Genomic DNA, 25,767 nt, shown 5'->3' with positions numbered 1-25,767 from the left:
AAAAAGATATCCCGGCTGATGTGAAGAAGTAACGAAAAAGACATGTATGAACTGTTTGATACGTCGCGAGTTGCGGCCTATTTACCCCTTATAAAACACGCGTTTTCGGATTTTTGCTTTCACACGTTGATTCATACACATCTCCGCTTCTTTTGACACTTTACCTGGGATTCTACACCTTCAGAAGCAGCACAAATCCTTGCACTATTGCAAGAAGGGCTCAGCCAGCGGGCTGTCGCACGTCAGCGCCACATAAGCCAGTCCTGGGTTTCGAAAGTTTCAAGACGCTTTCGGGAGACTGGTNACAGTCAAATGATGAGTTCATAGAGAGGTTGACATGAAAAAACGGTCTTCCCTCTGCGATGTGCGCCGGCGCTGTTCAGAACTTGGTGTCGGAATAAAGCCACTAGTCTCCCGAAAGCGTCTTGAAACTTTCGAAACCCAGGACTGGCTTATGTGGCGCTGACGTGCGACAGCCCGCTGGCTGAGCCTTTCTTGCAATAGTGCAACGATTTGTGCTGCTTCTGAAGGTGTAGAATCCCAGGTAAAGTGTCAAAAGAAGCGGAGATGTGTATGAATCAACGTGTGAAAGCAAAAATCTAAAAACGCGTGCTTTTACAGGGGGTAAATAGGCCGCACCTCGCGACGTATCAAACAGTTCATACATGTCTTTTTCGTTACTTCTTCACATCAGCCGGGACATCTTTTTAAATACTGGTGTGATTTAAATGAATTTGGTATCAATTTAAAGATAAAAGTTTAATCTTTAAAATGCTGCCACTTTTTTTGTTACTTACAAATTCGTTAGTACACAAGTTCGCGTGGAAACAACTTCATGTAAGTGATTCCATAGTTTTGCTCGCGAGTGTAGTTCACTTACTTACAAATTCAGTACAGTGAATTCTAAAGCAAATGTGAAAGTGACTATACATGTACCTATGTACATAAATAATAACATAAAGATAGTGCACCATGGTTTTGTAGATATTTACATAATATACAAACTATCCACTAAAAAGTATTAACAATTACGTTATCTCAAAAGAATAACATTTTAGATTTTATAAAACAATTTTTTACATGTTTACTAATAAAAAAATAATTAGGTTGGACCATTTAGAATAGCTTTTACAATTGGATTATGGTGACTAAAATACGATTTAAATATAAAATTTGGGAGACAACAAAACTGTACGGTGCCGATGTAAAAACTCTGCTAACCAATTTATAAATACAATCAATGTCAAAAGGTAGAAGAACTTATAACATCTTACATCAAACAAAGCTTAGTATGGTTGATTTGATACTCATCTTTTTACAAATCTAGGCCATCAGTTTTCTGGCTAAAGAATTTTCTCTCTCCACTTTTGAATTTAACTGTACAAGTGAGGTCAGCAGACTGTGTATGTAGGATTACTTCAATTAAATTTAATGGGGTCTATTCAATAGTCTATTAATCCACGAAGAATAAAACAGTAAAGCTGACATAGACACATATGAATATGCTTCAGTAATATTTAATACACCAGTTATAGAAAAAGTCAATATTGAACATCAAAAAAGTAGTAGGTAAGTAGAGAACGGACATTTACAAGCTAAAATGGCAGCATCATAAGTCATACAAAATCTGATTCAACTTTTTCAGCCTTTTCATGTACCTATTACCTACTAAAAATTGATTAGTAACAACAACGTAGTTATTACGTTTCTATGAAACGATCGTCATAACAATACAAATCATTAATTAGGCTATAGTATCACTTCGCTCTCCGTATACCGCCTCGTTTATAAATATCATTCGTGGTTGTTCACTGTATGTACACCTTCACCAGGTCTTTTAGACACAGGCCGATCGCATCAAAGTCTTGGAATGTTACGAAAATGTACCTTATGGCATGCGTAATAGCACATTTAAGACACAAAGTCGGACACTTTTGCGTTTATCTTTGTCCTATCGCGTCGAGGAGTCCCTCGGAGGATTTGGAAGCGGGGATGGAGAGGGGGCTGCCCCCCTCAGCTCTGTGCTAGGGAATCCAGCGGCACCACCAGTTTTCCGTTTGAGTAGCTGGAACAATGGAAAACTTACGTTAGACACGCGACATGAATCTGCTCAGACTTTCACGCTACTTCACAATAACTCAAAATGCAAAGCCATGCCTTCTACATAGATTTAAGATAAGATATTAACCTGTATGGTATAGTGGTCGTTCTGGATTTAGCTCTGCTTGGCCTACAGGCTTCATCTGCAACCAAGATATTTCAACTTAAACCATCAGAGTAAAAACAGAATCTTTGGTAAGTAAACGTTTGTCTTGGCGGATTAATCGGCAACTTTCCGCTCGTATCGCATCGAGGAGGCTTAATTAAGTGGTAGCGCATGCTATTGTCTCGGCTTTTGCGGAACAATACTTATCTCGAGTCGAAGTTTGCAGAAGTAATATCTGCAATACCTTAATGAGAGAACTTTGTATCGACTTTCTTAATCGCGCCTGACCCGACCGCGTTGCGCTGCTTGTTATCGACTCCCCTACTTTCGTCTCCCCCCCTCTTTATAATAAACAGTTGTGTTTTGTTGAGATGATGTGTTATTATGATCTTATGTTTAAAACAAAACACAATAAAAAACAAAAAAGGATCAAAAATCCTCGTAGAGGCAACAATTTTTATGGACGCGCCATGCCAATTAGTAAAAAATAAAAATAATTACTGTCAGAAAGTCAGGATTTATGTTACTTTAAGTTAAGACTGGTACTTTCTGCCAGCAAAGTGTAGTGGGACCCTTACCATAGTGCGGCTAACACCGTTGTGAGAGGCACGCATCGCATTTGACGGGCTCAGCGCGCCGCTTGCCCTGAGAGCCCTGCGAGCCGGACTTACGCCGGAAAGTGTACCTAACGAGCAGACCTGCAATGCAAAACGCCGCACCGTTAACAAAACAAACGAAGATAACTAAAAGAAAACAACAAACACAGAGCCACGCGCGCGCGTCCATCTGAAATTCGCCTATGGGCGGACGAAAGCGGGCGAAATAAAAAGGGGTGATACTCCTAGGGCTTTCACGACTGTATACGTAGCTCGAATTCATCGAGATTTTATGTGAGAATGGGACTTTATACATCGTGCAATTCTGCAGTGAAATTCTTTGTTGGCTGTGTAATGGTAGTTTATGAATGTTTAAGTAGTTTCTGGTTTTAAAACTTGCTTGAGCTAAATACAGAAGTTTAGAAGTAGATTTCTGTAAAAGCAGCGCTGGTATACTAAAAACTAATTCTCTATGTAACATGCTAAATAACCAATAAATAAATATAAATTATACACAAATAAATTATATGTAATGAGGTATTAATGATGTATTTGACTTACCAGTGAGACCAGCTTTGTTGATACTATTGGAGCTAGAAAAGCCAGATATTTTTTTCCATGCCTTTTTATTCCAAAACCCCGTGGTTTTCGCATCTCCACAGCTGGAGCTCCTTGGTGATGGCATGTCTCTCGGGCAGCGTATGCCACATTCTTCTGCGCCCAGAATGCGGACACCAGCCCCGCGAGTGCCATATGCCACAGCTGGCAAGTGAGGCACAGAACCTGTGGGTTTTCGACGCAAACTGCCAACGTAACTTGCTCCACTACTGCTGCCACTGAAGCCGCTATCTAAATCCGGAGGATTACAGCTCGCCGGCGATAGCAACTCATCCGTCGGACCCACTCGGAGCAGTTCCTCTATATTATCTCTATCTTCCGCTCGCTCCGAGTCTGGGGATTCACATTCGGGCATCAACATAGCTTCTACGCTAAGATTCAGTTCACCCAATATTCGTTTATGCCTTGATTCAACTCGACGCACTTCTTCTTCCACTACACTGCGGTCTAGAGAGACGAGTGACTGTCGAGGGGCATATCGATGTTTTGGACAAGTTCTTGAGCCATCTGTGATTTCTTCGTAAATGTTTTCTTCAGTTCCGTATCTCGTTACGTAATTATGACGCATGGATCGGTCTCTCGGGATACCACCGCGGCCGCGTTGGCGATTTGCTTTTCTAGACGACGACGGCATTGATAAGTGATGATCGTAGTAGGCATAAGAGTAATCTACAGGCTCGAAACGTTCCATGGTTGCGGCAATGTTACTCCTGTTCCACGTCTGTGGTGGCGGTTCCCTTGATAAATTGACAGCGGCCAATCTCGCTGGTAATATTTCGTCCAAGTCTCGGGCACACCTTTCGTCAAGAGATTGGGCTCCGTCATCTTCTTCTCGTCTGTGTTTCCTGTGTGGTCGTCGAGAAGTTTGCGATCGTGGATGTGGATGGTCACAGTCAGATCCTCGTCCATGATTGAAATCTGGAGTATGGCTTCGATTATAGTCAATCGGTCGGTGTTTACAGTCAAGGGTGTGGTGGTAATCTGGTGTGTGCCTTAAGCTGTAGCTGGAGTTTCCTTCATAATCGGAGCGGTCGTAAGACGGGCTATCGTCAGCGTTGCTGGTGTTGGGGTGTGGGCAGTCGGCGGCGATGCCGGACTCTGATGAGGGGTAGTCGTGGACTTCGGCCGTCGTGAGCACCCGGTCGTCGGGCCTGGCCGGTTCTGAGGCCGCATGACGGTGGTGAGGTCTGGGTCGACCCGTCTCTCTGCAGCTCGCGAACGTCCTCTGCAGAGCGGACACCGGGTAGCGTCCACAACGAGCGTCGAACACCGCCTCCCCCGGCTCGTCGGGGCTTGGCGGCGCGCTTCGTGATTCCATGGCTCATCCTCTCATGTCCAATTTGAACCTGCAAAGAACAAAAGCAACGTTAAAACAAAATGAAGGCAAATATCCAAATAATGGGACTCTTCGGTTTGTCATCGTGCAACTGCACTCAGGAGGATTTGATGAGTGCTACTGACAACGCCACTCTTGTGGCGGAGTTTTGGGCTGACACTGTGTAGGTTTGTTGTCGACACGAAAAGAAGAAGATGGGACTCTTCAGTGACGTAAGTATCACTACAACTTGTCCATTGATTTATTATGTCGGGGAGATGATCGAAAATAATTATTTTCCCGCTACAGATAAGTAGATATTTATTAATAACTGTGTGCCAGATATTTGCGAAATATATGAAATATTTTACATTTAATAAAGGTCCCCGTCGCGCGGAGCCGAGGGCAATGAATTCGAAATTACATGCTCGGTGATAAGGGTAGGGTAAGTGGCGATCAACACAGCAACCGCGACGTCGATATATCATAATCAGTCGCCGGGTAATATATCGGGCGCGGGCTTCACATCGTGTTTACATTATAATACGGGCTTTAAATGTTGTGAGCCGACCTTACGGTCTGTGACAGTAAATATTTAAAGTATAAAAATGAACGAGCCTGAAAGATTGATTGATCTTCTTTGTCACTGAAAAAAGAAAGAAATATCTTCAAGTGTGAACGTGTCGACTTCTGTATCTTTTACAGTTTCAACATTATGATTGATAACTTCTTTGTTTCATGAAAAGATGCTTTGTTTCAACTCGAGAATTGCTGGACAAACTGGCCTAAAATATTCTTCCAATGAAGGATTTTAAAGAAAATTAACATTTTCCGCACACGGTTATAACCCTAAATTTTCTTTTAACTATCCAAGTATTTGACAAAACATCTAAATAAAATAAGAGCAAAACTATATCATCCTGTACATGCAAAGAATCGCCTACTTATCTTAATTGGAGCAATAAAGAAATTGAAATACATTGTATCACTTTATTTACTATCAATGGAGTTGTATTGTAATTGAAAGAGCGTGTACTGGCGCGGCTATTTTTAACTGTTCCTGATAAATAATCTGTGGATTTGCATAAACTGGCCGTGTGAAAAATATTTTAGTAATGCTTCTTTTTCGACTTTTATTGATGGTCCAACAAAAATATATCTGTAACATTTATGTTAATGTTATACAATCATACATACTAATTGGCTGTAGGTGGGTGTAAAAGCTAAACCGTGTACTGAATTAGCACAAAAATACATTTTGTTCTGAGAATTATAGTTCCCCGGGGATAAACGGTAAGGTCACTCTCTCTCAAGCCAAATTTAGCGCGAGTGGTATCGTTCTCAAAAGTTAGTTTACAATTAAAAGTAGGTCCTAATCTACTCTAATGTTTATCAAAGTACGAAATACTTATCTTTTAAGAGTAATAATAATTCAAATCATTATGTTATCATTAATATTTTAATAATTAGCATACTATTTGTATGCTATTTTATGTTTTTGAAAGAAAAGCGAAGATGTTTTTTCCAATAAATAGTTTTAGAAGTGCTCTTGTTACTCTAAAATATTGCAATTAAAACACCTAAATCTGTACTCACAAAATCATTCTGCTGTAAAACTTTAAAAGCAATTTTAGTAAATAAACGAAACTAAATCTCATCTTTTAGTCAGATTTTCCACTTTTATTCCGATCCCAGTGAAGTTATTGCACGAATCCAGACCAATTTATTACGATAACGATAAGTGTCCGTGAACTAGAGTGTCGCAAGGGCGGCGGGCAGACCACCTATTGTATAGACTCCACTCAAATTACAACCTTCAGATAAATTCAAATAGGAAAAGATGAAAGACTTTATTTTTTATTTTATTTATACTTCAATGCCAAAAATATTAACATTAGGCGAACTTAATGCCATAAGGCATTCTCATCCAGTTTACCTTTGGGTTATGCAGAAAAATTAGTTTGGCGGTATAACAAAAAAAATAATTAAATAAAACAAAGCGACGGCAAAACAAATAAGCTACATATACACATACATAAATAATATATAAAATAATATAATAAATAAATACATACTAAGATGATAGATATAATGATGGATGACGATAAGTTAAAACAGAAACCATTCATGAAGATGATAACATTTGGAGAAAGTGGTTATGGACAGATTTTTTGAACGAAAACTTGCTAGAGGCTTGCCTGATATCTTCAGGCAGAGAATTCCAGAGCCTTATGGCCTGGAGACGGAAGGAGTCGGAGAGAAAACCAGTTCGGTGAAGAGGAGTGGAAAGGACAGACTTTTTAGAAGAACGGAGCTGACGTGAGTGCGTTGAACTGAGAAGAGTGAACTGTGACTTGAGATAAGATGGGGAATTTGGATCATTCAGGACTTTGGATCTAATAGTTTTGAATAATAGCGATAATTTAACATTACCTACTTTGTGTGTAAGTACACACAAAGTAGGTTAAAAGTCCGGGTTTTAAGGTAAAGCTTGTATAAAAATTATCACTACTGGGCTATACACATCGCGATAACATTTATACGATTGATTTGACACCGGAGCGAAGTCTTGCGACTATGCAAAAAAGCACCGAAGTATGTACGTGAATAATGGGCTATACACATTGCGTTAGCGCGAATCTTCGGGCTAGTATGTATAAGTCATCCGTAGTAAGTGAGGTATGTACAGACGACGGCAAATAAACTAATAATTATTATATTCATAAATTATGTGTGTATTGATTCTTGGACCTAAGATAATTATGTCAAGACAGTTTATAAAGGATACTTTGAGGCATCTATTCTAGCTTAACATCTATACCGGCGGGGTTCCCATCGTTGCCATGGCAACGGGGATCCCTTATCGCTGCGCTTCCCTGCATCTAAATCATCATCTGTGCCGGCGTAAGAGCATCGTAAACCGTTGACCGTCCACCGGCCACAATTTGTTACGTTCGTACAGTTTCACACATCAGACTGTACATTTTTATTGAAAAGTAGCTCCTATTACTAACACATTACGGTACTACAAGGTTGAACTTGATGTGCCGTTCGTATGGTCGCCGCAGGCCGCGATTGCGGTCGTTAGGTATCCGGAGATTTAGCAGTAAAAGAACAGCTTCATTGATAATGAAAGTCGAATGTAGGAAGCTCATGAAAAAACGATTAAACGTATAATTAGGTCATGGTCGTGTGATTTAATGAACCAATAATTCCAAAGCCTGTTTTCTGTAAAAGTTTTTGCATTGAAATTCATAATAATATTAACGTTACTTGAAATATTGGTTATAAGCTGCAGCAAATAGGTAAACCCATATTAATCAATGATTTGATTTCAAGTAAATCATAACGTAATATTAACATTTAAAATATAGGGCTGGGTTGCACCATCTTACTTTAACTTTGAAAAACATCAAATACTAACAATACAGTTTTGTAAATGGTTTTTTTCTTCAATATTAAGATGACTCCTTCGAAAATAAGTACATTATTTAAAAGTAATCATTGGGTAAAATACAAATCAGGAGTCTTTTATAGGGAGAGAGTAAGATACTAATCGGAAGGGTGCGTTATCTTATCACAAATCTCCACTATTATCCATTCACTGCTGAACCTCGCCATTATAGCTATACCGTCCATGTTGGAGTTCATAAATATCGTCGATCCAGGCACGGAACCCTAATTTGTCACGCTGTAGTTATTCCTTCGCGTTTCTATCGCTTCTCGCTTTTTGCTAGCGACATCTAGCGATAAAGCTTTTGCTAGAATCTTGATAAGCGTTGGAGGTTGGCAAAGGTTGCCTGTCACTGTGCAATAGGACTTTGTTAGAAAATGATATAAATTTGTCTTGTTATTTAAACTAAATTATTAAACTACTTTCTTAACGTTACTTAGTCTTATAAAGCTTACTGAGGAAACTTTTAATTTTGAGTTTTTCATTATTAATCGTAAATTTTTCTTGAATTCTTAAAATGTCTGTATAAATAAATATTGCAAATGTCCTTGGATGATAGCTAATTTTCATTATACTGATCATCAGTGCCTTTATTAATATTATTATTATACTACTTAACGGAATCCATCGCAATATTGTCGGAAAAATCCAAGTACAATTTTCATCAGACATTATTAACGAAGCGCTGTCCACTTAAACTTTACCCCAAATTGATGGAGTGATTTTTCCGGCTGGCAACCTTATTGCTGTATTGCCACAACCATGGCGACCAATTTGCCCGTTCCTGATTGTCCCTAGCGCGTAAGGTCGCCCGTTTCTCCTGTCTTTATACGTACAGTGGGTGACAAATCGGACTATACTTTTTTATTGCAAAATCGCATCTATTGCTACTATAATAAGATACAGGTAAGGCTTGATGTGCGTCTACGTATTGCGGCATTATCATAAAAATCTCTAAGTAATAACGGCTTTTCTCAGGTCAGGCTTGAGCGGTTTTGGAAGGCTTACCACACTAAATCCGCTTTATAAATAGCCGTTTTCTTTGTTTGCTAAAACTGAGGTTCAATGGATGTGGTATATTTGAAATAAATGGACTGAAATAGGGCTTTGTAAGGACATAGGCCTAATAAGTTAAACATAAGTCATTTTCAACTAAATATAAGTAGTTAAAGTCACGTAAGTTACTGTATTAGGTATATGGTAAAAGCAATTCAATGACGAAAGAATAACGGATGAAAAATAACGGAAAAAAAACCATTTACGCACGCATTTCCACATCCAAGCACAAAAGAAAATGTCACGTGACAAATCAATGACGAGCGTTGAAAAGCAAAAACGCCACAAATAAACGAACAAATTGTCTTATAAAAAATGTAATTCCTTATGCAGTCTCATACGGCACGTGATATCAGCAAAATATTTAGCTCCCCTTTTCACTTCCCCTCGCCTTATAGCTAACGAATGCCTCTATAATACTTTTGTTATACTGTTCCAAATACGTGTCAAAGATTCTTCTAGCTCTTATGTCGTTTGCATAAAGTATATTTTTAATAAAAAGTACTATCTAAGGGTTTTCATATTTGGATAACCTTAGGGCTGAAATCATGGAAGTTTTGTAATAGGGACATAATTGCTCTGACGTTTATTATTATTTAACCATTCCGTGACATGTAATTTGGGGAGTCGGAAAAATTGGAAGCAGCTGTTTATACTACATTAGGAGTTATTAGTCAATCTTAATGATTCTATGAATGTTTTAAACAACAGGTGCAAAGCTTTGTTTTAGAAGCAAGTTAATGGAGGACTCGCAATACGCCGCAGCTGTGTTCAGAGTTAATCATTATTTCTATGAAATCGTTAAGTAGGTACTGAAGTAAGTATGACGCGTAAAACTACTAGAACGTATTACTGGAAGAAATGGTAAGAAAAATGCTTGGTAAAAAAGTTTGGATAGGTGTGATTTGACCTTAACTTAGAAGAGAGATAGAGGCCACTACATGGCTCTAAGAAAGTGTTTACCAATGAGAAGTAGATTAAATTGTGTAACGATAATATTTTGGTTTTATTATGGATGAGCATTCATAAGTTGGCCTAATAAAGGGTAGAAAGTATTGTTATATTTTTGGTCATATTTAGCAACATCAGACACAGGCTCCTATGGAGCTTGAAAGTCTAATACTAGGGTTAGGTTGCTGTATCTGACATCAGTTTTAACTCATACGATATAACTAGATAGAATTAGAGATTACTAAACCTCTGTTTTGTTTGGGACTGATGTTGTTGAAATAATTTATCTAATCCCACCAAAAACATTCTGTAAAAAACTAGCCAAGTCTCGATGGAGCTGCTTGTTTATCTCTAAAAAGTAATGAAATCTAGACAAAGTCGTGCCAAGTCTATGGTTCCTTACTGCGATTTCTTTATTATTATAGTTAATGTTGTGTGACTTGGCCGTTGAACAATCTTTATTAAGATAATCATACATAAGTATTATTGAAATACGCAGCTTTATTAAACCTACAATTGACTGGTTATTGTTGAATCAACGTTTTCCAAGTGGCAATTTTCCATCGTCAATGGGTAGCGGTTCTGGCGACAGATTGGTGCAATGGTGTCATGGAGCACCTGGTTTTGTCACCCTTCAACGGCCAAGTCACACAACATTAACTATAATAATAAAGAAATCGCAGTAAGGAACCATAGACTTGGCACGACTTTGTCTAGATTTCATTACTTTTTAGAGATAAACAAGCAGCTCCATCGAGACTTGGCTAGTTTTTTACAGAATGTTTTTGGTGGGATTTCACTTCTTTTTGTAGAATGTGGCATAATTATTTAACGTCGTCGTCCTTTAATATTATCGTCATTTTTTTTACGATATTAAACACATCTTTAAAAAGGACAACGAATCAGAATTGATTTAATAATAACTAGAGGGGAAAAAAAATCTGGACACCGCGGTGCAGAAAATCGACGCTCAAAGTGCTAGCGCCATCTAGCGGTGAGCGGTACAGGCGAACACCACGGCGCCGGTGTGGCGCTAGTAGTATTGATTATTATGAATGTGGTGTTACTCCAGATCTTCGATTTTCCTAGTTTTTATAGTTTTCCCTTTATGTGGCCATTAAACCCTAACTCTGTACCAAATTTCAGCTCTCTGAGTTAATGGGAAGTACTAGTTCTATTTTGATGATCATCAGTGAGTGAGTGAGTGTCATAAATGCGAAACTTTGCTTTCGCTTAACTTCGGAACTAATTGACCTACAGACTTGAAATTTTGGATTTTAAGTGTGTGATTATAGCTTACTAGATGACGAAAATTTCTGCGTTCTGGTCTTATCTAAAGGTTCTCAAATAGAGGCCTGAAAATGCGGCGAAATGGTTCCAGTAAAGGATGGTACGGCAGTGTTTGCTTCGCGCTCGACTTGGCGGGGGCACTGCCGTGCCCCCAGATTTATTCAATACGGTCAACCGTAGAACTTACTCAAACTTGTTAACAAAATCTGAAATAATCTACACGCATTATAATTAAATACCGTTGCATACCATGTAGAATATTACAAGAAAATTAATTTCACGGGACCGTACCTCTAGGAATGTACCTACACCGACCCATCTATCATGAGGCGATAAAATTATTTAAGTGTTTTCATTCTCTATGCACCCTCGTTTCTATTCATTAAAAATAATAGCTTTTGTAGGGCCACGTTATGTGGTTTGCTGTAGTTTATAGAATAATGAATGTTCTGGAAGTAATTTTGTTTGTGGACAGTAGTAAAAAGATCTTTGGTCACTTAAAACTATGAAATAATGCTTTTTTGCTATAATACCACCAAAACAGCTTTTTTCATTTTGTATTTTCTTTTATATTTGTTTAAAAGTGAAAGGTCACTGACTGACTCTCTTATAACGAAATCTCAGAAACTACAAGTGCTAGGGGTCTCAAATTTTGCATGGGGTTCCTTCCTTTTAGAACGTATGTTCACTAAGACGGAATTTTGCAAAATTCAACCTCCAAGGGGGTAAAATGGGATCCACGCGTACGAAGTCGCGGGCGGCCGCTAGTAAATAATATAAAGTAGGTCTAAGATTTCTATCAACCTAAGAAACTATACATTGTTTCATATATTTATGCTGCTGTATGGCCCAAGTAACAACGGCACTTAAAGTAAAGCTTAGCCTCAACATCTTGAGTTTTATTACCACGTCACTAAAGCTGAAGACTGCGTAATAATTAATTAAGTTCTCAGTCTTCAGTGCCTTGTAATACTGATATAGGCCTTAGATCATAATGTAATGTTATAAAACCTTACATCTGGCACAGAAAAAAATTAAATTTACGTCTATCTGAAAAAAAAATCGAGTATTGAACTTTAGTTTTTAGGATATCAAACTATCTTTTTATTGCAAAATCGTCTCTTTTTTAACCGACTTCAACAAAAGGAGGAGTTTCTCAATTCGGTTGGTATAATCTACTACACAAGTTGCCAAAATCTGTTGCTTGATATACCACAAAAATATGTACTCGTACCTACTCTACTGAACAAAACTGTTACCAATTACTACATACATCTTGTATGAAAATACGATTTAAACTAATTGCTTTGAAAGTCATGTAAATTATGTAATTCATCAATTTAAGATCTTACAGCCATAACTTAGCTCATCTAAATAACTAATACAACTGCTACTTCTGACTGACATTGCTCGGATTCAAATGGGATACGGTGCGTAATCCTACTGGATTTCCATCAATGCGAAATCGAAAGAATTGGAGATCAGAGAAGATGCGTTGTAAGCAACTCTATAGATTTTTGTACATTGCGTTCCCCCTTGTTAACTAAATATTTTCCAAAACTTTTCATTCTGACGTGTAGGTATGACGTACCTACGTGCAATTGTTTTGCTCAAATGTGAACATAATTTTATCACAAATCGAACTTAGGTCTTAATTTTTGGATTGTAAAACCTTTGTTTGATACACCATATTGCTTGAACAGGTTTAACATCGTCTAATGGGCGTTATTTAATAATAACTTATAGGTGAAACCTAAAAATACAGGCACAAGGCTCTTTTGTACTTAATATTCCATTATTATTCAGTAGTTGTTTTGAAATCAAATAATTTTCTAAGCAATTTACGTTACCAAGTTGAAATTATTTGCTTTGTATAAGCTAATAGAAATTTAGTTAGCATTATTTATATTGGATGGTTCGAAGTTTGTAAATGTCATGTTTGCTTAAGATCGTGTTATTCGAATAAACTCCATCTCGTATGAATATAAAATGGGCAGAAAGTTTGTTTAATGTGTATAAATTTGCATACAAAAAGTTTTTTGTTCCCGAAAACATCGTCGACGAGTTTCGTCTTGTGAAAAACTAGAATCGGTGATATCACATAAGTTTATTCAGATCCTAAAAATAATGTATTGTATTTAGACAGCCTTACACATGATTTCATTTAAAAAAAAAACTTATTTAATGGTTCGTTTAACACAAAATTTAATGTGGTCGCGGGCTTGCATCTAGATGTGAAGATAAGGCAACGTTTAAAGGGCTACCTTTTGATTTCTTTTTAGGGTTCATAGATCTAACTTCCAGTCCACAGTCTACAGTCTACAGTCTACTGTAGGCAGTCATAAAAAAATTAAGAGCCTTTTTGACTGTATGATAGAGTCAAAACGTCATGAGTAAAACAGGTACTTTTACTTTTACTTACTTACAGGTACCAGCTAGTTTTACAACCATACATAACCCCTCGTAAATTAAGTCTACTCGTACGGGTGCGAATTTTCGCCGACGTGACGTTCAAAATTGCCCCACTGCTCCTGATCCCCAATAGAACATTTTTAAGGATTTGTCCCGGGATCATTTTATCCGAAAGGGAAAATATTTTCGTAGGTGAACGACGGAATTAGGCTTTACGAGCCTGCCTTTCATCTTTAGCTACAAACACGAGTATGTCCCCAGAAAATTACCGACATTTTTCCCCGACACGGTTACGGGTAACAGATGTGAAACGTTTTTTCTTACTTTTTCCATAATGATAATAAACGAATGTTATCATGGCCTTATGAATGTGTCTCTGGCGCGTTTAATTGCTTTCCCAAGTTTGTGAGTAACTTCTATTGTTTTGTAATTACTTTGAATGTTTTGGTACGCATACGTTTCTAGAAACAATTAGGTAGGATTGTAAGTATTGTATGAGTTTTAAGCTACGTTTTATCAACCAATTAGCATTTTGAAGTCATATTTGATACTTTTTGGAGAGTACTTTATTTTAGAGTAGGCAAATACAAATCAAGAAAAATAGTACCTACTAAACGAATTACTATTAAAGTATAGGGTGTATTCTAACATTTATTGGGCAAAAATGAAATCATCGCCATCGACACAACAAAAATAATAAGACAACGATACCGTTAGATAATTGTATGAAAAAATCCAATTCAATATCTAAACAAGTGAACATCGTCAAATTCAGAACAACGCGGTGTAAACACAATACCCCTTGCAAAAACATTCAAGACCGTTCCAATTACTAACAAATTGAGATGGAACATCCGTGGTCCGTGTAAACATCCCGTTATTATGTTTAAATGTGTTCCAATAAAACACCACTAAAATTCCTTGTATTTCTAAGTGAAAATTTGCCGTCAGCTCCGAGGAAACGAGCAGGCGAACGGCTACCAGCCTATAAAACGTAATGTCACATTCATTTGCAATTCAAGAGTCCTCAGGCTATATTATGCCTAATAAAATTTACATATTTAAATTAAACGACGAAATAACAAGACACTGAAACCATTGCCGCTTAGATTACCCGGACATTCTTACGCATATCGTTACATATAGATAATAATTAAAAGATGGCCGCTGGATCGGTTATGAGAAGCAACATGTGGGGCAAATAAGCCAATCAATGCGTAATGAAGGTGCCAATGTAGTAATATTTCCTTATTTAGCCATCTTATTAATATTCACAAAGATGTAATACGTTCCGGCTGTATTTTGAGACAAAAATATTGGGTAGAAAAAAAGAAATGTTAATATGCACCAATCGAAATAACGAAATGCATTGAGTACGCCGTCACTATGACAATTTATAAATGCAAAAAATACGACTTTAGTCTCAATTATTGGCACGGTCACGGCCATCATTTGTAAGAAACTACTGCTACTCACTACCTAAATTTCTTGTATCAATCAATACTCAAATGGTTGCATATTATGTAACAAAATAGTAATAAATACTTTTATAGGTACGTTACTTTACTTTAAAATTGATTTATCTATTGAGTCTCGAACTCTCGATTCGCGGAGCTTGAAGGTCTTTTAATGTCCATATTAATCAGCTTTAGTGGATGATTTCATTATTTAACGTAGAAAATTGTTTTGTAAGTAGAGACAACTAGCAACAAAACTCTCAAATAAAACCGTCTAAAAATAACAAGTAGGTAACTATCGCATGAAATAAAGCATTGATAAACTACAATATTGAGAGTGTTTTACATAACGTACCGTTTATTTCGGTTAATTGCTACATAGACTTAATAGTTGTTCAGTGGAGCGGGCACAATAATTAAATTAAGGAGTCCGCTCCGAATTTCTGCGTATCGACTTCCGTGCGAGTTGGAAAATGCTCGATTAAAGGTGTACGGTCGGCCATGGAAATCGGTACAAAACTTGCCATGATAGAGCGATAAATACAAGTTGAATATGATGTTTCGTTTAATTTTGAAAGGGACTGTTTTTTGACTTGAGTTCTGTGCAATATGTATTTTATAATTAAAAATGTGATGGTATAATGTGATGGCGTGTAATGAAATTCCTCAATAATTGTAGGAGTAGGCTGAGAAATACTGACAAGACAGTAGAAAAGAGCTTTTGAAACCAGTGTGGTTAATTACCTACTTGCAGATAGAATTTTCAAGGACACGGGAAAATTAAGATATTTTCCAAAAAAACATCCTCCTGAAAATACATGTTATAGTCGTATCTACTTAACCTAAGTTAATTTTCTTAGGGATTTAGATTTTCATAAAAGATTTTTTCTACTGTAAACTTTTCCACCGCAGTAGGTATCTGTTTCAGTTTATTTATCCGACTTCAACTAATGGAGGAGATTCTCATTTAAGCAACCAATATAACGACGCCCTAGAGTGAAAACCTCTTAAGTATAAACTAAGTAATTAACCCGCTTTTATATCCAGAACTGTTATATTCTATAAGGTTGACCGAAATGCAATGCATAAGTTTGAGAAAAAATGCATTCCCGAGGTTTTCACTCTGAGGCGACGATAATGCTTTTCCATACGCTACTTCATATAACATTCTGAAAACAGTTTATGTACAGATCATGCAACATTTTTCCTCCTGACAGTACGATTTAAAATCGAGAATCAATCGCGAAAAATGCGTACGCGAAAACGGCAATAATTTATACGTTCGATCTGATACGTCTATGGATAAAGGAAATATCGCGATACATAATATGACGGGTTGTTACTGACGACCTTTGAATCGCGTGCAATACGATAATGTTGGCAGTGACGAGCGATAGGGTTTGACGCGGTCGACGTATGCGCTTATGAACACAAGCGACGTGACGTCACACTGACGTGTAATTAAGAAAGTTGCAAAAAAATTATGTAATAAATTAAGAGCCTGTAAAAATGCTTAGGAACTGATGGCGTTTTGAAACCTGTTTGATAGGAAGTTATTTCCATGGTATTTATGAAAAGGTCATGGAACTTAAACACACAGACATGTTTATTGAGCTAGTACACCAAAATATCATTTGACATTGGTCGAATAAAACTTATTATAATATTTCGTTGTTATAATAATATGAATGTTTACAGATTTACTCGTATGCAAGAGTTTAGGTCAATCTCAGTTAATTGACTGAGTGAAAATTAACAGCAGTCGGCATGACATTTCAAAGCATACTTTTTTGTTTACAGTTACGTAAAATAAGCAATCTTATAAATTGTTTATCACATAATATCAAGTAAGCAGCCGTGGTAAAATGAAGATTCTGATTTTAAAATAAATAATTTGAAACGACTGTCAAGTATAGCGATACTATTCAATTTACAGGCCAATTTGTGTTGAAATACGTAGCGGGGAAGACACATTTTACAAAAGCTTTTAAAGTTTAATGCTCAATTACAGAACGGTGTGAGAGGAGGAGTTTACCGCGCTCGTTCCATTGATAAGTACAGTTTATTAGCGATCGTGTAATTGGTACAAAGCAATAATTTAAACTAAGTACGTAAATGTTGGATTCGATATGTTATTACGTTGTTAGTTATTTTGTGTGATAAGGTGAAAATATCGACGGCGAGTCAAAGTTTAAATTAGGATACAAATCTGAATTTATCTTTGGTGTCTATAGAGAAATATAATTAGGTAATAAAGCAGTTTTAACTATGATGAATAGATCCCACGTATCCGCTCTAAAAAACTTTCATTGTTCGATTTATGATGTTATTAATTAGTCAAGAATTTTTTATATCGATATACGACCTCCGACAGTTTATAGCTTTCCCGTTTTGGCCAATTTAGCAGCCATATTACTTTATAATAGTCGTAAATTCTTATAAACAAACAGAATAAACATGAGCGTTCTAATTTCAAAATGTAATTAGTCTAATGTTGTGAATCTGGTTTTGGAGGGAGGCAAAGGCGTTGGCCACGCAGCCAGGGCTGCCACTCAAATATAACAAGAAAAAGAAAAAGTTTTATTTCGTCATTGCCTGAAAAAGTTACGACGAAATTGGGTCGTATCCAAGTTTTCTGTTAAAGTCGATCGCCGTTATCTAATATGGACTTATCAGCTCCTGACCTACCAGTTTGCTTGATTACATCTTTTGAAGTATCGGCTGGAACTTTGTTTGAGTGGAGGCGTAAAAGTAAAATAGACCTTATGAGATGTAAGATAGAGTCAAGGTAAATACAACTTTTAAAGGTATAATACTCTTACATGATCTATTCATGCGAATATATTCTGGCTCCATTGAGGCACTAAGCACTGAAAATAATAATATGCTTCAGTACTTCTAAATTTAATTTACTAGCATTGAAGTATTGTGATTAATTTTTCACAGGAGTCGAATATTATTGAGGAGGATTAATAAATCATAAGCCTATCTTCGACGGTCTCGATATTTCGTGCCATATTTTTTCAAGAGTTCATGACAAACTTTTTTTTGACAAATTGAGGTGTCAATGTCAAATCACGCGCTGACAGAATGCATCTTCTGCATTCGACAGCCCTGTAAGGGAGTGACCGAGTGACGATTTCACTGTGCAAGTCACCTGTACTAATGAATCTACGTGGACGCGGACCTTTGTAAATAATTTAATCAATCCATTTATTCTGACACTTAACAAATTAAGCTTCAAAGTGCTTCAAAGTTGCCTTTCGACGTTGACAGTTGGGAGTAAACATTCCGAGAGAGGCATAATTGCGAACAAAAGGCAGCGAGATTTTAAATAATTGAGCACATAAGTGATTAAATTTGCTTGGGACAACGTCGTGTCGTGTTGTCTCATTATTAACGATGTTTATTGTGTTAATATCGTTTGCTTTATTACCAAGTGGGTACAATTTTCGACATTATATCGGAGTTAAATGTTATTTTGTTATCAAAAGCTGCTTCATAACAAAATAGTAGCATCTTATGTTGTCCAAAATTAATGGAAGCACAAATCGAAGAAATTAACTTATTTTTCCTAGACCTAATCAATCCGGGAAACTACACAACTTGTTTTTAAAATTTGCGGCCCATCTAGGTGTAGAGCCCAGGACCGCCATACTTATTGAGAGAGTTCAAATCTCTAGGCCTTTGAGCTATTTTAATAAATTATTATTTAAATGAGTAATATTTTAGTATTTTAATAAGTACTTAATTACCCATTGATTGGTTCCATTACATAAATAGAAATAGTTGGAAGAAATAAAATAGATACTGTGACTAATTTTATCAGTGTAAGAGTCATCAAGAGACGAAAGATTGATCCCGTTTCTTATGGCAAAAGGGATAGGTATCCCTTGAGCACAATCTGGAAATGAATGCAAGTCATGAAAACAATCAAATAAGGCTTGAAAGGGCGAGCATATGAACCCTTGGAAGACCAACATGATAAAATCGGCTAAAAGATTAACATGGATACGCTTAATCTATTTATCTTTTAACCTTTTTTTACCCCATTTGAAAGGGTCAGGCTTTTTACCTGAAAATATACTCGGGGAGCAACATTAAGGGATACTTGTCTGTAACAAATTCATACAAATAAAATCATGAAAAGTAGCAGTATTAGTAAAATTTTACTTTGCACATAGAAGGGTATGTTAAGTTAATAGTCCGTTAAAATTGTCAACGATTATCAACTCTATATTTGCATATAATAGAGTCGCTATTGCCATGAAGTCACTTGAAGCTCAGTTTAGCTCATGTAACATCCATTAACTTAACGTTACCTACTCATTGTGACCACAGCGCAATAAAAACAGCTAGGTTATAAATATGTGTTGACAAAGTTACAGTTCTTTTGAAACTGATCAAAAACTTTTCCTGAAAATTATCGTAGTTAAAAATAAAATACAAATAAACGGCGCTATCTTGCTCATAAAGGACATTGTCAGAAACGGCCTTAGATTCCTGGGCACAGCAGTAAAGTATCAAAATTAATCTCTTACTTTTTGAATACATAAATATTAATTAGATTGTAATGGACACTTGAGGATTAGAAAATGAAATAATAAAAGTCTTTTATATGTATTCCATAATACTATGACGACATCCGGACATTTTAGGGCGTGGCCTGCTCCATATCCTATGAAGTTCCATAATTTGTGTCGATAAAATCTATGTAAAATCGGCACAAGGCAATGCCGTACTTCATTGTTAGGAATCCACGTAATAGTGATGTTGACTGCGGTCATCATAGACAATAAGATACCGATCTTGTAAATAAAATAAATCGTCCAAATTGCTACAGTATGACTAGATTTTAATTAAAAGTTAAAAATATATTGCACGATACTACAAGAAGCTATCTAATGTGTCCAACTGGTCTAAAAGGTCATGAATAAAATAAAAAGAATTGTGATCATAATACCGATATTGACAATGACAACAATATGGGATCATCTTTAATATATCTGTAACAGTTTCAAAATCCGATGAAAAATCCAATGCCGCTTAAAGTGAGAGAAATGTCTAAAGTTCTAATAGAATTGAAAGTTTTATTCGCTCAAAATGCTTATAACAATAATTGGTAATACATTTCAAATATTAAGTACCTACCTTTATAATGTATCGATAGAACCAAAATGATGTCCTCTCAGTTTGGAAAGGGAAAACCCAGGATTGGGGGAGCGCTCCAGGCAATTTTCAGAACATTTCATAGGTGGTAGTAAATAATATTTATTTTATTATTAAAATTGAATATTTTGATATTGATAAAATTGAATATACCTTTCGATTCAAATACCGAATATTTTTCAATCGATAATAATTATCGAGAATTGTTAATAATATTCAATTAAAAGTTGTTCAATCCCTAGTCATGCATAGACTAAGACGGTAACCATGGAGATAGTTAGTTTGGTAAGTCACGTGTTAAATGTCAAGAGTGGAAAGTAAACATAGGATTCATGTTATTTATTTACGTGCAAAATGTAAGTAAGTAAATCATAAAAGTGGAACGCCGAGCTATTTCCAAAACCCGTCCAATATTATAATACAATTTGGCTGCGACAACTACAATACAGAACATCTCCCAAATCGATGTGCATACAATATTATAATACAATACTAGTAAGTAAGAGGTTATGATAACAATATTGCTATCAATAAGTTTATAGAATTGGTCCGCCAGGAATAATTGTTCTTACATAAAGATTTGTGTCATTTAGAACCTAGAAAGTATTTTTTCGGCACTGTTGATCTAACGGCGAACAATGTATGGAGAAAGAACATTGTCCTTTTCATTTGAGTCATTTATTGTAAAACCTATCGATTGGTGTAGGTATAATATTTTTTTTCCCAAAACATTTTGGTCCCACTTTACTTTTAGTTATTAAAACCGGTAACAGAAAGCAAGCGAATAAAATTGAATCTACGAGTAATTATAAAAATTAGGCAATTCTTTTTCAGTGCATAAAGTTTCTAAAGCCTAGGAAAAAGTTTCTACAAACAAATAAAAATGAACCTAATTGAGGTTGGTAGGTAGGCCTATTTTATGACGATACTTGCTTGTCTGTTCTACCTAGGCTGTGTAACACCGTAAGGTTGCAAGTCACCAAACTAATGAACGTTAGTTTTTGGGGTACCAGAGCAAGTGTAATGAACCATCCAAACGCTGTTTAACGGTTATTCTTCTGTTGTTCATTATTTACGATAGCCTATCGCAAAATTACAAAGGTTGTTAGCAAGATGTAATTAAAAAGAGATTAATGGTTCTTTAGTTTTTTTTTTCAGTTATGTATGCAGAATTTTTTGCTTTGGTGCTGGAATAGGTGTAATCCCGGCATCCTGCTGTCACAACAACCACACTGGAGAAAAACAATTTATACCTACTCGTATTAGGTAACATGAAACAAGATAAAAATACTACAATAACAACTAAAAAGAAATAGGAATAAGATTACCATGGTGCTCTAGGGAGTCTGGGGCATTAAGTCCGTCAATTACGAGTAAACTCTCTGTGTGTAATCAAGTACAAATAAATAAACAAGTCAAACCAAAATATTCCCAGATGAAAAGTTACCAAAACATTCTTAATAACACAGCGTTTCAATTTTCAAATTGGTTGCATTCCGCCAGTTTTTCGTTTTTTCGTCCGTTTCTATTTTAATTTTAGCTAACAAGACAAAGCCGGTTTTGGTCCTTTTATGTGAACGTAACTCCGTTACGACGCTGACTGACAGGACAGACGATCTGTACTGAAATAGCCGCAGATATTGTAAAATTGTTCAATTTTGGTGGGTAAGTAGATAGATAAAACACTTTACTTCATACAAAATAAGAGAAGAAAGAAATACGCAAAAAAGACGGCACAATTTAGACGGTCTTATCTTCGTAAGGAACTTCGTCCCGCCAATAAAAATTCATTTTTAAAATTATTGGAAAATGGGATGTAAAAGAGTATAACTTATGGCAGCAATTTCAATAAGCAATTGTAATAAAGCTCATTTCATTTTTCAATTAATAACTCCATCGATCGTACAAAAGAAACATAAATCAGCTGGTCAAGAACTTGTAGACAATAAAAGCAATTCCGCTCATTGAATATCATTAACCAATGAATTTGTATAGACGACAGCACATCAAGCCATATATTTTCGTTGTAAAATCGCACCTATTTATACATGCATAAGATGCCCCCATGTTAAACTTGATCCTGGCCGTTGGTAAAACCGGTAGGCATACTCACTGTTGGTACACAAGGCAAATTAACTAGAATTTATGGCTACGTGGGAAAGGAACTATCTTTCGTACGTATCGAAGTTTTACGCAGCATTCTTATCGTCAGTGAACATTCACATGTCTAAAAGAACATTTGGCACCTATAGACAGACAGTGTGTTCTGGGTTTAATACAGTAGAAATATTAATCTATTAAAAGAGTAGTTTTACAGCGTGTCTGATCGGTAGCTGTTACGATGAGAGAGAAATGATTTTGAGAGTCTGATATTTTATTTTTCTAATCAGTGATTGCAGAGATGATCTAATCACAACAGAGAGACATGGTTGCTAAACATAACACAATACATTAATAAAATTGGAAGTAAAGCAGGAGTTTCAAGAAGTAGAATAAGAAGTCTTGCACACATAGGTATAATTACTGAAATGTAACTGTATCTATTCGTTAAACACCTAGTAATTATTTACAAAAGTTTGAAGTTTCATCGCTCGGTTAGATAGTCCCAAACAAAACTAGTGAACACGAACCTTAACCTCAACAAGTTTGTGTAATTGAAAAGTTAATTCATTTTATATGCAGCTACCATGTTGCTCCCACTATCATTACGGATTTATTCAATTATTGCTTGTGCGTTACTGCCAATGGTTTTGAGAAGTGGACGAAGCAATCAATCACCCGCTCATCCACTTTATGTCAACTTCAAATTTTGATACTACGATGATGGATGACCGTTTCCACGATGTTGGTACCCCTGATCTGTGGATTATGTATGCTCTTGAGATTTGGTGGGAGAATAAATGAATTTCGAGCAAAGAGGTTGCACCATTAACATTTAAATCAAAGTCGGCGAGATGTAGTCTCTGGTTTAAGGACTTGTCACACTGGATTCTGCGATCGGCGGTCTGGGCAAAATGAACGCAGCTCGCAACATTTGTCGGCATCTGTACATTTTGTGCTTGGACACATTATGCGGTCTCCAAGGCATTGTCTGGAGAAACAAAATTATATTGGGACAAATGGAAGGCAGACGTGCTCGGGGCAGAGCACCGACGAGATGGTCAGATGGTGAGGAAGACAGTGGGCGGAAGCTTGCATCTTGCGATCCACACAGCTTTTGACCGGAGTCTGTGGAGGAACACTACATGTGGTCGCGATCCTCATCAATGAGGGACCGAAGAAGGAGAATACATTTTGAATTGATGATGTGATCTGACGAATGACGAAAACGAGCAAAGAACGCAAACCGCGCCTTGTCACGAGCGCTGAAAAATTGTCTTGGCCCTCCGCTGACCGTTGCCTTGACCGACAGATTGTTGTTCATACGTCATGATCTGGGCTGCTTTCACTTTGTCCTGACCGCAGACCGCATCCGGTGTGGAAAATCCTTTACCATTTAAATCAAAGTCGACGATGTAGTCTCTGGTTTATGATTTAAAAAAGAAAGTGCCGGCGTCGCCAGCGTTCTCGGCGTCTAGCGACAAAACGACAAAACAAGATTTCTACGCCGCAACTGGAAATACTTAAGGCTGAATTGTTTGAGAATTGAGCATTGTTGCCGTTTCTATAAATAAATTATGGCGACTTGTGAAATTCAGTGCAATTACACTTGTTTCTGAAGTCACAAGACATTTTTGTGTGTTGTGAAGGATTAATTTTATAACCTTGCAGATTATAAAATTAATATTTTGTTGCAAATTCGCTACCCTATAACAAATATGTAAGATCTCATGGTATTTACCTTGAAGTGCTGTCGTCTGTACAACTCATTGTAATACTTACACTAATTAAGTATGAGGTCATTGACTATTTAATTATTTATTTGCCAAAACTCTTTGTAAATGATTGAACTGAATACAGATATAGTTTAAAGCCAGCAGCTATTGAAAAATTAACAACTCATCCACTATTTGAACTTTTGCAAAAACAGTTTTCCTCAATAACCTCTGTCCAATATTTAAACCAAATTATTTGAACATTTCACAGCCATGATTGCAAAATATTTCGCGAGCTGAAAAATAAATTTATATTTTTCTGCTGTTGTGGCAGGCATGACCAAACGTGACAAGTGAACAAATATAGCTTTTTCATCGCGTTTTTAGGCAGTCTAGTCGCATCAAACAGGCAGTGAAGCATAAGCAATCCACTTACTAATATTATAAAGCTGAAGTGTTTGTTCGTTTGCTTAAATCTCAGGAACTAATGAACCTATTTGTTAAAATATTTTTGTGTTAGATAGCCCATTTATCGAGGAAGGTTTTAGGCTACCCTACATCCATTAGGGGCGGAGAAATAAAGAATAAAATTGCAAGTACTATATTGTTTACTATTTTCACGCATAAGATGTCGCGGGCACAGCTAGTTTTGAATAATACGTATTCAATGTCCAGAGTCAAAGCAGTTCAACAATAGCTTATTATTATAAGAATAGGCGGATCAAAATAGCCATTGTCAGGTTATCGTCGCCATCAAACACGTCTAACCATTGTCGGTTAATGAATTCTTAACATTTACGTCGCAGTAAAACGTATGCAGTCTTAAAATATTTTACGACACTACTTATTGTCATTGTAACAATTTGTGCCTGTTTCTCTACTACTCATAATTTAGAGATGTAGTGGTTTTACTTAAAACCACTTACTTACTTACTTACGTACTTACGTTTAAATAAATAAAACTAAAGATACTTATAATCCGAATTTAACAGAATCAGCGATATACAAACTGCACGAAGCCATAATGGAAACGAAAAAAAAACAAATGAGATCTAAACTGAAATAATAGAATCAATTCGAATTTTTAAATCTCAACTTAGGCGTTCTATTTTTGAAACAGTTTGATTAAATAGTGTCAAATAAATGTAACAAAAACACTTGGGTGTTTCTCACACTTTTATTTTCTTGGATAGGAAACTGCACACAAGGAACGAGTGAAACTTTTGCAATGAAGTTCTACTATCGCTTCGTTCCAGTTATTCGACACACATTATAGCAAACAATGTTCTTTATGACGGTTCAGTATTATACGTTAACAAGTTGTAATATTATTTATTATAGGTAGTACGTTTGATTTACTGGGATAGGTAGTACATACAATAATACACTTTAATTAAAAATTACTTCTAATTAAAAATATTTTTTCCA

At 36.3% G+C, this 25,767-nt stretch overlaps 1 protein-coding gene across 5 annotated transcripts in view; it reads right to left on the bottom strand.

Moving 5' to 3' along the window:
• Positions 1-1,090: 1,090 nt before the first annotated feature.
• The window catches only part of LOC114350627 (uncharacterized), a 125,402-nt gene continuing 100,725 nt past the window's right edge, over positions 1,091-25,767 (bottom strand). For 2 of the 5 annotated variants that reach the window (XR_003655713.1, XR_003655714.1), the window contains 4 exons: positions 3,364-4,766; positions 2,785-2,904; positions 2,189-2,243; positions 1,091-2,065 (listed from right to left, as the gene is read on the bottom strand). Coding sequence is in view for 3 of the 5 variants with exons in the window: in XM_028301492.1 (XP_028157293.1) it covers positions 2,795-2,904; positions 3,364-4,738 (1,485 nt within the window). In the remaining 2 variants the exon portion in view is untranslated. The remainder of the gene's footprint in view (positions 2,066-2,188; positions 2,244-2,784; positions 2,905-3,363; positions 4,767-25,767) is intronic. The other 3 variants (XM_028301493.1, XM_028301492.1, XM_028301494.1) reach the window with 3 other exon arrangements.

This window comes from Ostrinia furnacalis, unplaced genomic scaffold (genome assembly GCF_004193835.3).
Source record: "Ostrinia furnacalis isolate ACB-3 unplaced genomic scaffold, ASM419383v2 OfSCF0932, whole genome shotgun sequence".
Lineage (NCBI taxonomy): Eukaryota > Metazoa > Arthropoda > Insecta > Lepidoptera > Crambidae > Ostrinia > Ostrinia furnacalis.
The sequence above is the reverse complement of the archived record's forward strand: the minus strand, read 5'-3'. Positions and strand labels throughout refer to the sequence as shown.